At 41.1% G+C, this 15966-nt stretch overlaps 1 protein-coding gene across 3 annotated transcripts in view; it reads right to left on the bottom strand.

Moving 5' to 3' along the window:
• kdm5a (lysine (K)-specific demethylase 5A) overlaps positions 1-15966 on the bottom strand; it is a 160308-nt gene that overhangs the window by 91802 nt on the left and 52540 nt on the right. For all 3 annotated transcript variants that reach the window (XM_052029933.1, XM_052029934.1, XM_052029935.1), the window contains one exon: positions 11312-11470. In XM_052029933.1, the coding sequence (XP_051885893.1) occupies positions 11312-11470 (159 nt within the window). The remainder of the gene's footprint in view (positions 1-11311; positions 11471-15966) is intronic.

Below are 15966 nucleotides of genomic sequence, written 5' to 3'. Positions count from 1 at the left end.
TATTCTGAGACTGTGTCCCTGATTCAAGACTTCTTAGCCAGGGTAAACATTCTCCCTTCATCTTGCTTAATAAGCCCTGTAAGAATTTTCTAAGTTTCAATAAGATCTCCTCTCATTCTTCCAAACTTGAGAAAATACAAGCCTAGTCTCCACAATCTCTCTTCATTCAGTAAACTCGCCACACTTGGAACCAGAATGGTGAATCTTCACTGCACTTCCTCTGTGGCAAGTATATCCTTTAAGTTAAGGAGACCAAAATAGCCCATAATACTCTGGATGCAATCTAACCAAGTCCCCATTTAATAATGGCTAACATACCATTTACCTTTCTAATTGTCTTGTTCGCTTTCAGTGACGTGCATGTTCAGGTCCCTCTGCACTTCAATATTTCCCAATCAATCACTGTCTGATAAAAAAAATGTTTTCTTGTTTTGTGTACCACAATGAACGACCTCTCAGTCTTCCACATTTTTTTGCTATCTGTCATGCTCTTGCCCACTGACTAAGCTTGCCTTAATCTTCTTGAAACCTCCTTATTCACATCAAGTCTCAGCATATAACACAAGGTCCTGAGTGCAAGACAGGCTCAATGGGCCAAACTGTCTCTTGTAACCATGGACTTTGTATGATACGAAGTAAAAGAGAAATAACAATATATAATGCAGGATCTGCCAGTTTACCACTCCTAAACTCTGCTTTTTTTTAAAAATCACTGCAGTCTATGTCTGTGTCATTAGGTTCAGAAATAAACTCCAAGCAGCAACATTCCAGGCCAGTCAAAAAATACCAACAGAAAAGCCACAATCCTGACAAAGGGCAAGCTCCGTTGCATTCTGGATACATTCCCTGCTCATCAATCCTCACAGACCAACTTTATTTGAGAAATTCCAGCAGATACATGTGTCTCTAATAAGAGTAAAAATCTATGATGGAGGTCAGAACAGGAATGGTAATTCAAATAATCTTACAAGGCCACTGTTCTTTAAAAGAGCCTTGCAAATTGCAGTCAGGACTAGCAAGTACTATATGCTCATCAGAGTTACAAGACTGTGCTCACAGTATAGTATCACTGGATCTAGACCTGGATACTTACCGGGATTTGAGTGTAGGCACAGAAGATCAAATCATGCATAACATGATTGCTAGATCTCTGACCTTGGGTTTCTGATGGAGTCCAGATCCAGTCTGGATCCTGCTGTCAAGCCAAGTGCATTCCTGATCTGCCATTGGGCGGGCTCTGGTCTTCAGCCTACACTCACTCATGGTCACCATAAAATTGCCTCTGACTGCCTGGTGGCATCACCAGATATTCTTTTCAAGGACCCAATTAGCCAGGGGATTCCTGGTCCCACTCTCACAATGTATTTACTTTACAACAAGTTTTGTACCCCATATACAGCCAATTTTACTTTTGGATATGGAAAACTTTCAACCATACCGGGCTGTTGGCAGCCCTTGGTCCTGACATCAGACATGTCCAAGGACTAGGACAGACACCAGTTGTTGAGGGATAGAGGGAGGGAAAGAGAACCAAACTCAAGACAATGCCCTGGGATCAATGTATCCCTGAAAACCAATTTTGTTTTTAAAATCCCATGGTGTGACAACAATATTAAAACAAAAACTTAAATCACGTTAACAGTTTTAATTGACAGCATTAATTAGAATGTATTTAGTCATATGATTTAGCAGTAAATACTTCAATCTTAAACCAGCAACAATTGCATGTTAACTGCAGGAGGGGAAATACAGAATTTGGGCTTTCAGATTAGAGTCAGTTCTCAGAAACAAGTTACATTCCTCAGAAGAGGTAGTATATTTAATCACATTAACATTACTTCCAAGGCTAACCTAATTTTCAAAATAGAAGCAGGTTATTATGATCTATAGCCATCCGTTGAAACTAGTGTTTTAATAAAACGGATCAGCCTTAAGAACAAGACTTGGGCCTCAGCAACAATCAGTTCTGGAAAGGCTATCTTAGCAATGATTGCTCAAGAAGATCCAGGGTAATCAGCAGTAGTATAAACACAGCCTGGCAACAAAATAAGGTTAGTTAGTGAAAGTCGACAATATTCAGCAGAAGCATTCTGTAATGTAAAACATTGAAAGTATTGTGTTCTGGGCCTTTGTTGGGCAGGGGCCATTTTTGCATAAAACAGACACTTCTGAAGGCTAAGATCAAATAAAAAGGTAGCCAACTGCACAGGACTGACATGGAAACCTAATGATCTGGTAGGGATTGTTGTCCATTGCTGAGACGCTTTGCTGCTTGTTTAACTAAGTGCTGCTATTTGTCTGTCTGATCAATAAAAAGATAATTACACTGAAATGGTTTGTAAGTAATTCATTACAAATCAAAATTATGAAAAGAATCAGTGTGCATGAGTGAAAATAGCACATCAAGCTAAATTATGATTACTTAATTCACCATATCTCTTTCAAAATAATAGGATTCTCTGTAACTTTATTCAGCAACTGGCAAACAAACTACAAGTTAATAATGTTGAGAGATTTACACAAGTAATAGATTGCTTGTAGTTTTTGTGGTATATTTCAAACGAGGCAAGTATACTTCCCTTCACATTTAATATTAAACCAAGAGACAAAAAGGCTTATTAGCAATTAATCAAAGCTGCCAAGAAAAATTACAAACATCAAAATACTCAAAATTCTCAATCAATCCAACTACAAGGCAATATGCAATTCTCAGGATCCCTGATTAAATAGTTGCAAAGTTGACAGCCTAATGACCAATTAAGTATAATGCTCTGATTAACTGCAATTCCAGATGGTCAGTTTCTCCTTGATGTTCTATCTGACTTTGACTTTATCTTCCAACCTCACATCACAACCTGTGACAACTAATGACAACCTGTCTCCATTTGGTCGGGCAATCCCGAGCAACAAAGATCCAGTCTCTGTCCTGTGCTGAATGATGATGCAATAGCACCCCAGAACTGATACACTTCGTTCCAGTGCTTTCTTGCCCTAACTCAAAGATCAAGTCAGGAGCTCACTCCAAATCACAACAAAGTTAGCACTTCATTTGGACACACACTACACTTCCAATAGCCTACCCTTATCTACCCCTCATTCGAAGACGGTCAGCGACACTTGACGTGTAGCTTGGCCAACTTAGAATGTTAAGCTTTAAGAATAGCCTCAAACCACCATGCCAAGCAATGGGAGGTTGGGATGAAACGGGATATGAAGTGCAATTCCCTCCTGCGTACATGTTCATTCTGCTCCATTGTTAGGCTAGGGTCCATCCAAGCAATTACGTCATAAACAGCGAAAATATATATGTGTATTGTCTAATTACAACCGATTTTAAATGGAGCAGATGTCCAAATCTTTAAACAGAAGACCAGAGGTTGCAGCAGGGGAATAGAGTCCACAGCGGCGCGAGTTCAGAGTCCACAGAGATGGGAGAAGCAGTAGGAATGGAAATGGAATCCATCACTCAGCTTGCTTCAGTCAAAGCTCACTTCTTACTCAGAATCACTTTGCTGACCCTCGGCACCAGAAACCTGGTGCAAGGCAAGTACCCTCTCCTCCATCACCAGCTTTAAAGATTTGCAGTTCAATTGAGAAAGAAAATACTTACAAAACAACACTTATGAAAACTTCATCTCGAGCAGCAAAGCTCTGCATGATGACAGGACCTCAAACTGATTTTATTCCTGTGTGGTTTAAGAAAAAGCACCCAACCAAACAGCCCCACTCAAAATTGCAAAGACCATGTCTTTTTTTTGTTAAAAGATGATGTAATTCAGCAGGGGGAAGAGAGTCATCCTAACTTGCTCTGTTTTGCGGGCAGTTTAGGATACAAGAAATTTAAGCTCAGTCACAGACACATTCTTCTCATGGGGCACTGTACACAGCTGAGAGGTCCCGAGAACCAGTCTGTATTGAACAAGGCACAACTTTTAATAAACCTGGCCATCTTTTTTTTTCCAGATCTGGAAAAAGAGCCTTGCATCAAGCTAGATGGACCCATCCAGTAACACATGCCTGATTGATTTCAAAGGGCCTTACTGCATGCATTGTGTGAGAGAGAGGTGCTGCAGGAGTTTGGTGGGGGAGATATTCTTTTGTTCTGTTCTTTTGTTTTTCAGATTAAGGATGTGGAGAAAGAAATAAAAACATTAATTGCATGAAATATAATCTCCAGAATGCAAACCAGCACAGCTCTTTGCCACATGGCATACTTCCAATAGAGATCCAAATTGAAGAATTATTTGTTGAAATGAGCCTGACACTTAGACTACTGTCAGAATTGAAAGAAAAACTGTACCATCTGGCAGAGAACCCATCTACCAAATAAATGAGGGATAAACATTCTGAAGGGTGAAAGGAGAAGCTCAAGTGACAGAATCCATAAGGAACATGGCTCAATTCAGTACAAGACGATGAAGGGTAGTATTCGGGGCACAAGCATTTTGATTTTTATGGAATGCCTGTCATTGAGAAGACACACCACAAACTCTCCCACAAATTCAATTTTGGGAGAATGCAAGGCAAAATCTATGAAGGCCACTGAGCCTTGAGATATCAATTGCAAACATCAGTGCCTATTCCACACCAATGTCAAGCACATTTGAACCCCAAAAACTAACAGAGTCAGAGACTGTCGGAAATACTTCATGTTACCAAGTATCACTGCCCTGTGGCAATGCAAGCAAGCCTTCGTTGCCCTTTGAGTCTGTTATACATTTGGTGCACTTGGGCTTTCTACTGTTCAAAATCTCACAATTCCCCAGCCAAGGCAGACAGCCTAAAATTGTAATAAAGAATGCATTGATATTGGTTTATTACTGTCATTTGTACCGAGGTACAGTGAAAAACTTGTCTTGCATACCGATCGTACAGGTCAATTCATTACACAGTGCAGTTACATTGGGTTAGTACAGAGTGCATTGACGCAGTACACGTAAAAACAATAACAGTACAGAGTAAAGTGTCACAGCTACAGAGAAAGTGCAGTGCAATAAGGTGCAAGGCCACAACCCTCACATAAATTGCACCAAAGAAAAACAGCTGGATCTATAGTTGATTGAAGCAGATTGATACAAGATCCACAAAATACATCATAATTCCCCCTCCCCCACCAGGTTAGCAATGACACGTTAAAACATTAAGGATACCTGCACACACAATTGAAGTATTAATACAAATATATTTCCACTGAAGGACAGAGTAACACACACACACACACACTACTGACCAAAATGCACAGATTACTACACGTAGAATGACAAGGCCTATTCACCATACTCATTGTTATCTTTTTATATAGAAGCCTTGAGCAACCCAAAGTCTCCCCCCTACCCCCACAAAAAAGAAAAGTGTCCCAATTACTTTAACCTTCTTTGATGGGGGGGGGGGGGCAGTGGGGAGAGAAGGGGCAAAAGGAGGGCTGGTTTGCCATGGACTTATCAAGGGTCAGTATCAAAGGCTCATAAGCACAGAAGAAAAAATATTGCCTCATCGCCTTTTATAGACAATCCCTTATTTTTAAACAATGACATTTGGTTCCAGATTCCAACAGGAAACATCTTCTCCAAGACCCCTCAGAATCTTATATGCTTGAATCAATTCCTCTCCCAGTCTTCTCAACTCCAGGTAATACAGGCCCTGCCTGAACAACCTTCGCTCACAAGACAACCTGCTCATTCTAATAAACCTTCCCTAAACTGCTTCTAATGCATGAATATCATTCCTTAAATAGGGATACCTCTTGGCTTCATGGCACTGCAGATGAGGTTCCACCAATGCCCTGTCTGGGGCAATGAGGAAAACTGGTGGGTCAGAGAAAGTGAGACAGCAACAAGGGGCTGCAGGTAGTAGTAGAGTGGCAACTCTGAGAATTGGAACATGTGCAAGAGACACAGAACAAGAGGGGAAAACCAGCACACAAGACTAGTGGCAAAGAGCAGTAAATAGCAAAACACTGAGTGGTGGGCAACACAAGGGTAAAGTGAGAGAACAAGTGAATAGCAAATGACTGAGAAAACAAGAAACAAGTGACAGTGAGCAGAACGGAGACACAAGAGATTCTGCCGATGCTGGAATCTGGAGCAACACACACAAAATGCTGGAGGAACTCAGCAGGCCAGGCAGCATCTATGGAGGGAAATGAACAGTCGACGTTTTGGGTCGAGATCCTTCGCCGGTCCCAATGAAGGATCTCGACCCGAAACGTCGACTGTTCATTTCCCTCCACAGATGCTGCCTGACCTGCTGAGTTCCTCCAGCATTTTGTGTATGTTGACAGTAAGCAAAAAAAAGGCACAAACCCTTGGAGATCTTGTGGATGGTAGCAGGGGTTGGTTATGTGGAACTGAATTCCTGGCGCTATGTATTTCTGACAATAAAGTGGGAGATAGTTGATGGGAGCAGCATTGAAGAAACCAAGCGGGAATGAGTTGCCTGGAACCAAACATGGAAAAGGCAGTGAGGAGTGCAAGTGTAACAGTGAAGGAAGTCAACTGGCAGGAACAGTGTTGTCAGATAGTTAACAGGAGCCAGAAGAGTGCAGCAGTGTTGCGTTCAACAGCTTGTTCACACAAACAATTGTTTTTCCAGAGTGAAGAGGTGCAGGAGTGTCCTCCAGAGGTTGATACAAGTATCACTGGTCCTTGTGATAAAATAATAACCTGGACTTGTATAGCTAAAGAATAATTTCAATGTATGCAAATGAAATGACAATTAACACCAAGGAAGGCAGTAACAAACCTCATGGAAAAATAAAGTTAAATAGGCACATGAATGACAAAATTTTTCCTGCAATCATGTACTTGGATACATTTTAGCAGGAGAGACAAGGAGAAACAATATAGACTGAATGGGGCGATTCCATACTGGTTCAAAAATAAAGAAACCCAAGTATTAAACAACAATTAGACAGAGGGGTCAAGCAACATATTAAACAAAGCATGCAGGATTAAGCTGAGACAAAGATTGTGGCAAACCATGGAAAACTTCTGCCAGTGCAAAGGACTGGATGTTGGGAGCAGGGTGGTGAGAAGAGCTTCAACTAACTGGCAGGGAAAGGCAAGGAAGGTAGCACTGAAGTGGAGAAAGGGATTGGTAGAGATAACTAACACCAGAATAGATTTTGGGGATAGTGATCATAATTCTGCAAGCTTCAAGGTTGTTATGGAAAAAGATTAAGATGGTCCAGAAAATAAGGTCATAAATCACAGGAAGGCTGATTTACTGACCAAGACAGGACCTGGCTAAAGTATATTGGGAGGAGCTGTTTTCAGGCAAAACAACATCCAGCAAGAAAGATAATAAGAGCTTAGGACCAACATGTTCCTTAAGGGTGAAAGGCAAAGAAAGCTTGGATGACAAGGGATAGAGGGTTTGATGAATAAGAGTATAAGGCAGGTATGGGTGACTGAAAATGGGAAAGACCCTTGAGGAATCTGGAGAGTGTGGAAGAGTTATTCAACACAGAAGCAGGCCATTTGGCCCTACTCGTCCATGCCAACCAAGATGTCTTCCTAAACTAGTCCCATTTGCCTGTGTTGGGCCTACATCCTTCTAAACCTTTCCTATCCATGTACCTGTCCAAAAGTCTTTTAAACATTGTAATCGTACCTGCCTCTACCACTTCATCTTGCAGCTCAATCCATCTACCCACTCTCTCTGTGAAAAACATGCCCCTCAGATCCTGTCTGACCAATCTGATTGATTTCTTTGAAGAGATAACAAAGTGTATTGATGAGGGCAGTGCAGTAGATGAGGTTTACATGGACCTCAGCAAAGGCCTTTGACAAAGTCCCTGGCCCAAAAGGATAGGACCCATGGAATCAGGGAGAGTTGGTAAATTGGATCCAAAATTGGCTTGGCAACAGGAGACAGAGGGTGATGGTAGAGTGCTGTTTTTGTAGTTGGATGCCTGTTACTTAGTAGTGTTCCACAGGGATTAGTGCTGGGTCCTTTTCTGTTTGTAATATTTGTTACTGACTTGGATATGGACATAGGAGGCATGACCAGTAAGTTCGCAGATGACAAGAAGACTGACGAGGTTGTTGATAGTGTGGAGGGTAATATCGATATGTTGATGAAATAGGCTAAGAAATGGCAGATGGAGTTTAATCTGGATATACTGTATGTGAAGTAATCCATTTTGGAAAGACTAATGAAGCTAGGACATGCACCATAAATGGCAGGGTCCCAGCGAGTATTGAAGAACAGAATGACCTTGGTGTACACGTCCAAAGATCAGCAGCAGCACAGGTAGGGTAGCGTGGTTAAGACAGCACATGGAATGCTTGCCTTCATTAGTCAGAGCATTGAATACAAGAGCAGGAAGGTTATGCTCCAACTTTATGAAACATTTCTCAGATTTCAGCTGGAGTATTGCATGCAGTTCTGGTCACCACACTACAAGAAAGATATGGTAGAGCTGGAAAGGGTGCAGAGCAGTTTTGCCATGATGTTGCCTGGGACGGTGCGTTTCAATTATGAGGAGAGACTGGAGCAGAGGAGGTTAAGAGGGGACATGATGGAGGAATATAAAACCATGATAGGGTCGACTGCAGGAAACTTTTTCCCACAGAGGACATAGATTTAAGGTAAGGGATAAGAGATTTAAAGGGGATCTGGGGGGGGAGTACCTTTTTCACCTAGAGAGTGGCAAGTACCTGGAATACACTGCCTGAAAGAATGATGGAAGCAGAGTGACTGACGGCATTTAAGAATGTCTTGACGAGCACTCGAACCACCCAAGCAAAGTAGGATATGGGCCAAGTACTGGAAGATGGAATTAAGGATGGGTTCGCACTGGTCAGCATGGACGTGGTGGGCCAAATGGCCCATTTCTTTGTTGTATGACTCTATGAAAAGAGTACCACCAGGAAGGCTATCTGCATTAACAGTGTATCCAATTCAGGTGCAAGGGAAGTAAGGAAGGAAATTATAGAGGCTTTGGGTGTAACCTTCTAAACATCTGTAGATTCGGGGTGGTGCCAGAGGATTGGAAAACCACAAACGTTACACCACTGCTTAAAAAAAGTTGTAAGAATAAAGCAGGTAACTACAGATCAGCCAATGCTAGGAAAAGTTCCAGAAACAATACTCGTATACAGAATGAGCAGTCACTTAGAGAAGTGTGGCTCACTGAGAGAAAGCAAGGATGGATTTGTTGAACGAAAATAGCATCAAACTAATGTGGTAGTTTTCTGATAAGGGAGATCAATGAGGGAAATACAGGTGATGAGTTGTATATAAAGACATTTGGTGAGGTGTCACATAGTAAGCTTGCCATGGTTGGAAGTCCATGGAATAAACAGGTCAGACAGCGGCCGGAATTGAACCGGGTTCGCTGGCGCTGTAATAACGTTACACTAACTGCTACACTACCGTGCCTGCCTGCTAGGAAGATGAATAGGTAATTGAAAGGAAAGTATTTATAGAATTGTGGGGAGAAGGATGGGTAACAGAATGAGCCAAATTGATCTGACATTCAACCAGAAAATACTGCTTTTATGCTGTAACCATACTGTGACTGCAAGATTAAGCCTCAGTTTGCATTCTACATCAATTTCAACTGGGTTAGGAGCATTATTTATGCACTCTCGTGATCTGTGACGCAAGAGAATTGAAGAGACGGCAAAAGAAAAATTAGATAAATGCTATTTACATTGCTATACTGAAAGATCACAGCAATGGGACCAATTACCAAGCATCCTAGAGGAGGCACAGGTGCAGTGGGGCGACACATCTTGTACTCTACAAATCTATGAGTTTTCTTTGTGAAGTTTTGATGCCTTCATGTCCAATTACATTTTCTACATTAGATGCACATTAGAGCTAAAACAAAGGAAGCTGCCAGTCTACCAAACATAGGACTGCAATGCTAGGAAGTATAATTTCTCCATTATCCAGTCACCCCTGTGATATTGCCCATGCCACTCCACCAAGTGGTATCAGCCCCTAGTGCTGCTCCATCAATTATGACTCTATTCCTGAACAAAGCTCCTGTGTTGCTCTGCAAAGTGCAGATCCACCCATACATGAATCTCCCCTTGTGTTGCTCAAAGTTCAGATCTGCCCTTGTGTGAAGTTCCAATGTTGCTTCATCAAGTCCTCATCTACTATTATTGTTCTTCCCTCTGCTGCTCCGTCGCATTTTAGGGTCAAGTTCAGAGAAAAGGTCCATCCATACTTAACCCAAATTTTACTTTCCATACCATCAGAGTTCTTCATACTGAGTTAAATTTCCAACTCAGCTTTCCTTGGCAATCTAGTCAGAAAGTCCCAGGTTTAGATTAAGGAAGTCACCAAGTTTATTCCATGTGAACAGCAGCAGTCTTCACTGCCCATTCTCTGCCCTAACCTTGCACATTAATTGTGGTCCCTGTGGCACCTTTGAAACCAGACACCATGAAGAACTGGCAACTTCACAGCAAGTAAACAGAAAAAAAAATTGGAAAGATATCCTCCAGGAAGTGCTCAATATCCAATCCAAGAAATTTCAATATTGATCTTACAGCCAAAGTCTAATCTTTGACCTGTTGCTAAATTCAAGCCATCCAACAAAAGCCACATATGGAGGAAGACTGCACAATTTGCTCAATGTGATTCATTCATGTATTGAACTGAATACACCTGCTTCCCATGATGGAGCAGACATCAACCAGAGAACTCTATTTATTGAAAAAAGAACAAAGTAGATAACCTCCTTAACAGAGCATGCAGAACCAAGTCCTTTATCATCTCTTCAACCCAGTGGCAACAGGAATATAAAAACTTATAAAACCACACCTTCTCAAACTATATCATGTTTAAACTTGGAAAAAATTAGGAGTGGTACTGTTGATCCTTCGCTTCAAGTTAAAGACATTTGGAGTCCATTTATTCAATACTTTCATATGATATAGATCCCTTTACAATAACTGTTCAGTTTAGAGGAACGGAGTTGACGACATAATATAGCTCTGTTTCTATTGAGAAATTTCAGTCCAGTTTTTTTTTTCTTTTTTTTTTGAAATTTTCTTTTTAGTTTGGTTTGATTATTTACAATTTTTTATTGATTTGGGATTTTTGTTTTCTTTCATATACATAATAAATCTTTTTCTTTCCTTTCTTTTATATTATATTCATCTACTAAGAGATCGTGAGATCTAAAGATTTTTTTTTAATATTTTATTATTCTTTATGATTATCTATGCCATGATTGTTCTCTTGATCTTTGTATTACATATACAATCATCCATGTTATATATTAATCTGTATTAATTTGGAAACTAATAAAAAGATTGAAAAAGAAAAAGAAACCACACCATTTTCTTACCTCAGCCACACACTTAGGACATCTCCAATCTCCCTTTGGCACATCGACAAGGGGAGGAATGAGACAAAAAGTGTGGTAACTATCATCACATCCATCGCATAAAAGCAAGCGGTCTTCGTCGTCCCCACGTGCACAAACAAGGCAAACATACAAGTCAATCTGCAAGAGATAAATAAGTATCATTGAATGTGAGTACTTGTGAGCTAAACACATTCTGAACAGTCATTCAGATAACTTTCATATTTTTGCATCTTTAGAAAATGAAAATTTGACCCAACCTGGCTAAGTGAAAAGAGGAAGAACCTCTGGTAAATTGAGGAAAATAGCTTCATTCTACATCTAGAAACGACAAGTGAACAGAATTCTTGAAATGTGTACAAACCAGCTGCTTCAAGCAGCGTATTAGTCAGCCTGCAAGGAAAAGGAGTTGGTGGATCTGGTTATGATCAATGAAACACATCAGGTAGGTGGGCTAAGAAAACTGGAAACCATAATTGAATAAAAAGGGTGGACCTGACATTTACTATTTCAACCAATGCCCTGCACCTTTTGCTTCAAGTATCAGTGTGGGCTTAATCACTGCATTGAAATGGCACCCACAGTCAAAATGCCAGCTTAATTTTATTCTTATTATGTCAGTATGGGTCTGCTTATTGCCATTCTAGTGATACTTGCTTGGGTGTGACCTCCATATTTTTTGGTCACTGACATTTTTCTGGGAAAAGGCCTGAATACCACTTCATTCATGCTCTGGCTTAAAAGTTGACACTGATAACTTCCAGAAATAATCAGATATATTGCAAGCTTTCTCGTGGCCACCCGCAATGCATTTTCAGGTTAACTTTTCATCAGGTCATCAACCTGAGGAGTTAACTATTTCTTTCCACAGATGACGCTTGACCCACTGAGTATTTCCAGCATGTTTTTATTTCATATTTCCAGCATTTGCAGTCTTTTGTATTTCACTAATCTCATTTCTCTTAAATAAATTATTGTTTTGAATGACTTAGAACTTCAGTACTTTGGGGAAACAGCACACAAATGATGGAAATCTGAGGTAAAAATAAAACTGCTTGAAACATCGAACAGGTCAGGCAACATCTGAGGTTAGAAAATCAAAGTTAACATTGCAGGTCAATAGAGGGCATGCAAGGCCAGACCAGGGAGACAGGACAGGGTAGGGCAGGGTGAGAGAGACAAGGTGAGGCAGGGCCAGAGAGACAAGGCCATGGAGATGGGTCAGGCAGGCAGTGCCAGGAGGGTTAAAGGTGTGGGGGTAATGTGGGATGGTTGACAGGATTTGTGGGTAGATAGAGGAAAGACCACAAACACCAGGGCAAGGATTTCTGTCATTATCTTCAACCAACTCTACCCACCACTTCCCTATGAATCCAAATTAGACAAGAAAACCCTGACTCTCCCGGAGTCTTCACTCCTCTCCACTCGTAAAACTAACTTTTTGTGTTAAAGTACTACTTGACCACATGGTTGACCAACAAAGGTGAAGCCTTGGGCCCGTTGGGTGATATGCTGGTGATGGAGGGTGAGGCAAATGAAATCAGATGCACAAGATGGCAGAATTAGAAGAATAAAAATTATTATTATTAAAGGTCATTAGAGAAAAGCATTTTCACTGAACCATTCCAAATTAAAGGCAAACATATTCCTGTGAATAAAAATATTGATGTTCTATTATAATTTAATGGTGCAATTAAAACCATGATTAACTAGTATTTAATTGTTTTTAATCAGGCAATTCATTTCTTTCAGTGTCTGGCAGCTTTTGAAAATTATTTCTACAGCAATTATTACAGGTCAACAAGCTCATGAAATGCAACAGGAATAGCACGAAAGAAGGGTAAGTGTCAAAGCAAAGAATTTGAAAATCAAAAAAATTGCACGTTGGATATCTGAAATAAAAACAGAAAACATTCAAAACACTCAGCAGATCAGGCAGCCTAAACCTCCTCCCACCCTGGATCTAGTAAGGACTCAATTTCACTTTTCCAGTTACATGATGGAGATACATCTCTAGTACATTCACCAGGCTGTCAAGACTTTCCACACACGTGCCTTTAAGATGTCTTCCATCTTCCTGAACCATAGCTCCCCAACTAGCATAGTTAGAAGAGCCCTTGGCCGTATCTCATCTACTTTCCTTATCTTTGCTCTCACCCAATTCCTTCTGGACAGAGAAAGAATAGAATTCCCATGGTTCTCACCATCTACTAACCAGCCTCTGTGCTCAACAGGTCATACTGTGCGATTTCCGCTACCTTCAATGAGATTCCATCACCAGACATAGTGTATATTCCCCTAGTGTCCTTTCCCAGCATTCCAAAGGGACCACTCCCTTTACAACTCCCTGACCCTCTCTTCCATCTCCACAAACACCCCCTTTGTTGTGGCACTTTCCCATTCAACCACCAGTCCTTTCAATTCTTACTTTCCCACTATCCAGGGGACCAAATAGTCCTTCCAGGTGATGCAGCGATTCACTTTCACTTCTCCCAATTTAGTGTACTGCAGTCGGTGTACACAATGTGGCCTCCTCTACGCTGGAGAAACCAAATGCAATTGCAGAACTACATGGCAGAGCATCTGCATCCAGTCCACAGGGACGTTGAGCATCCTGTTGCCTGTCACTTCAATTCTCTATCCCACTCATGCTCTGATTTACCTCTATGTGGCCATCTGCAGTTATAACAAGACTCAACATAGGCTCGAGAACAACACCTAATCTTGCGTCTGGGTATACCTTCAGGTAACTCATTTTCTGTGTCTGTATCAAAATTGGCCGGTTCTTCTATAGGTTATCGGTCTGTAATATTGGCTAAAGTTTTTCTCTCTCCATTAGTATGGCCTGTCCTGCTGGGCACTTCCTAAAGATCTTCACTTTATAGCTGTTATGTTCCTTTACCGTCCTCTCTTGATCTCTCTAACTGGCCTCAATAACCCATGATCCAAATTACTTCCTCAACAGCTCATCTCTATGGCAATTTCGATCTCATCCTGTCAGATGTATACTCTTTGACCTATCCATCTCTTCCTCATCCTTTGCAACTTATAACTAAATTGTTTTCTCTCTTTCCCCAGTACAGGTTGAAACTCTCTGGCTGGTATTCTGTGTCTGGCAACAACTGTGGTCCAGCACATTTTGAAAGTGAAGTACAGATATATATTAATTAACTAATGCTAACTAAGATCTGTACTAACCTGTACCTAATTAACCTACCAGTGCAACTTTTGCGATCTCAGCTGACAAACTTACAGACTTAAAGAAACTTCTGGTTACGGACAACTTTTGGAACCCTTACATGACTTGGGGGGGGGAGGGGTGGAGAAAGAGGTGGGTGTCTATACTTAAAAAGAACAGTTCTCCTGCTCAGAGAAAGATGATCAGGGACAATTTCTGTGGTCTGTATTTTCTGTGGTCTGGCACCAGTCAGGTCCCAAGATGCCAGTCTAGAGAATTTCAACCTGTAACTTTGACCAGGAACATTAACTCTCTTTCTCTTTCCACAGATGCTGCCTTACCTGCTGAAAATTCTCAGCAACTCTAATTTTTATTCAAGGATACAGCTTAATGGGTAAATAAAGAGATTAGAATACAAATAGTAGAATTAATATAAACAAACATCATGACAATATGGAGTACCAATATATGTACCAGTAATGTGACATTTAGTCGTCCATTAGACATAGGAGCAGAATTAGGCAATTCAGCCCATCGAGTCTGTTCCACTTGATCATGGTTCATTTATTATTTCCTTTCAACCCCATCCTCCTGCCTTCTCGCCATAACCTTTGACGCCCTTACTAATCAAGAACCTATCAACCTCCACTTTAAATATAGACAATAGGAGCAGAAGTAGACCATTCGGCCCTTCGAGTCTGCACCGCCATTTTGAGATCATGGCTGATCCTCAACAATCAATATCCTGTTCCTGCCTTGTCCCCATATCCCTTGATTCCCCTATCTATAAGAAACCTATCTAGCTCCTTTTTGAAAGTGCCCAGAGAATTGGCCTCCACTGCCCTCTGACGCAGTGCATTCCACAAATTCACAACCCTCTGGGAGAAGAAGTTTTTCCTCACCTCTGTCCTAAATGGCCTAGCCCTTATTCTTAAATCATGCCCCCTGGTCCTGGACTTACCCAACATCTAGAACATATTTCCTGTCTCTATCTTGTCCAATCCCTTAATAATCCTGTATGTTTCAATCAGATCCCCTCTCAATCTTCTCAATTCCAGCGTGGACAATCCCAGTCTCTCCAACCTCTCAGCATAAGACAGTCCCGACATCCCCGGAATTAACCTCGTAAACCTACGCTGGACGCCCTCTATAGCCAGGATATCCTTCCTTAACCCTGGAGACCAAAACTGTACACAATACTCCAGGAGTGGTCTCACCAGGGCCCTGTACAAATGCAAAAGAATCTCTTTGCTTTTGTACTCAATTCCCCTTTCAATGTACCCAACATTCCATTAGCCTTCATCACTGCCTGCTGCACTTGCTCATTCACTTTCAGTGACTGATGAACAAGGACTCCTAGATCCCTTTGTATTTCCCCCTTACCTAACTCCACACCATTCAGATAATAATCTGCCTCCCTGTTCCTGCTCCCAAAGTGGATAACCTCACACTTATCCAC

Source organism: Pristis pectinata, chromosome 15, assembly GCF_009764475.1.
Source record: "Pristis pectinata isolate sPriPec2 chromosome 15, sPriPec2.1.pri, whole genome shotgun sequence".
In the NCBI taxonomy this organism is placed as follows: Eukaryota; Metazoa; Chordata; class Chondrichthyes; order Rhinopristiformes; family Pristidae; genus Pristis; species Pristis pectinata.
This window is presented reverse-complemented; position numbering and strand designations above follow the sequence as displayed.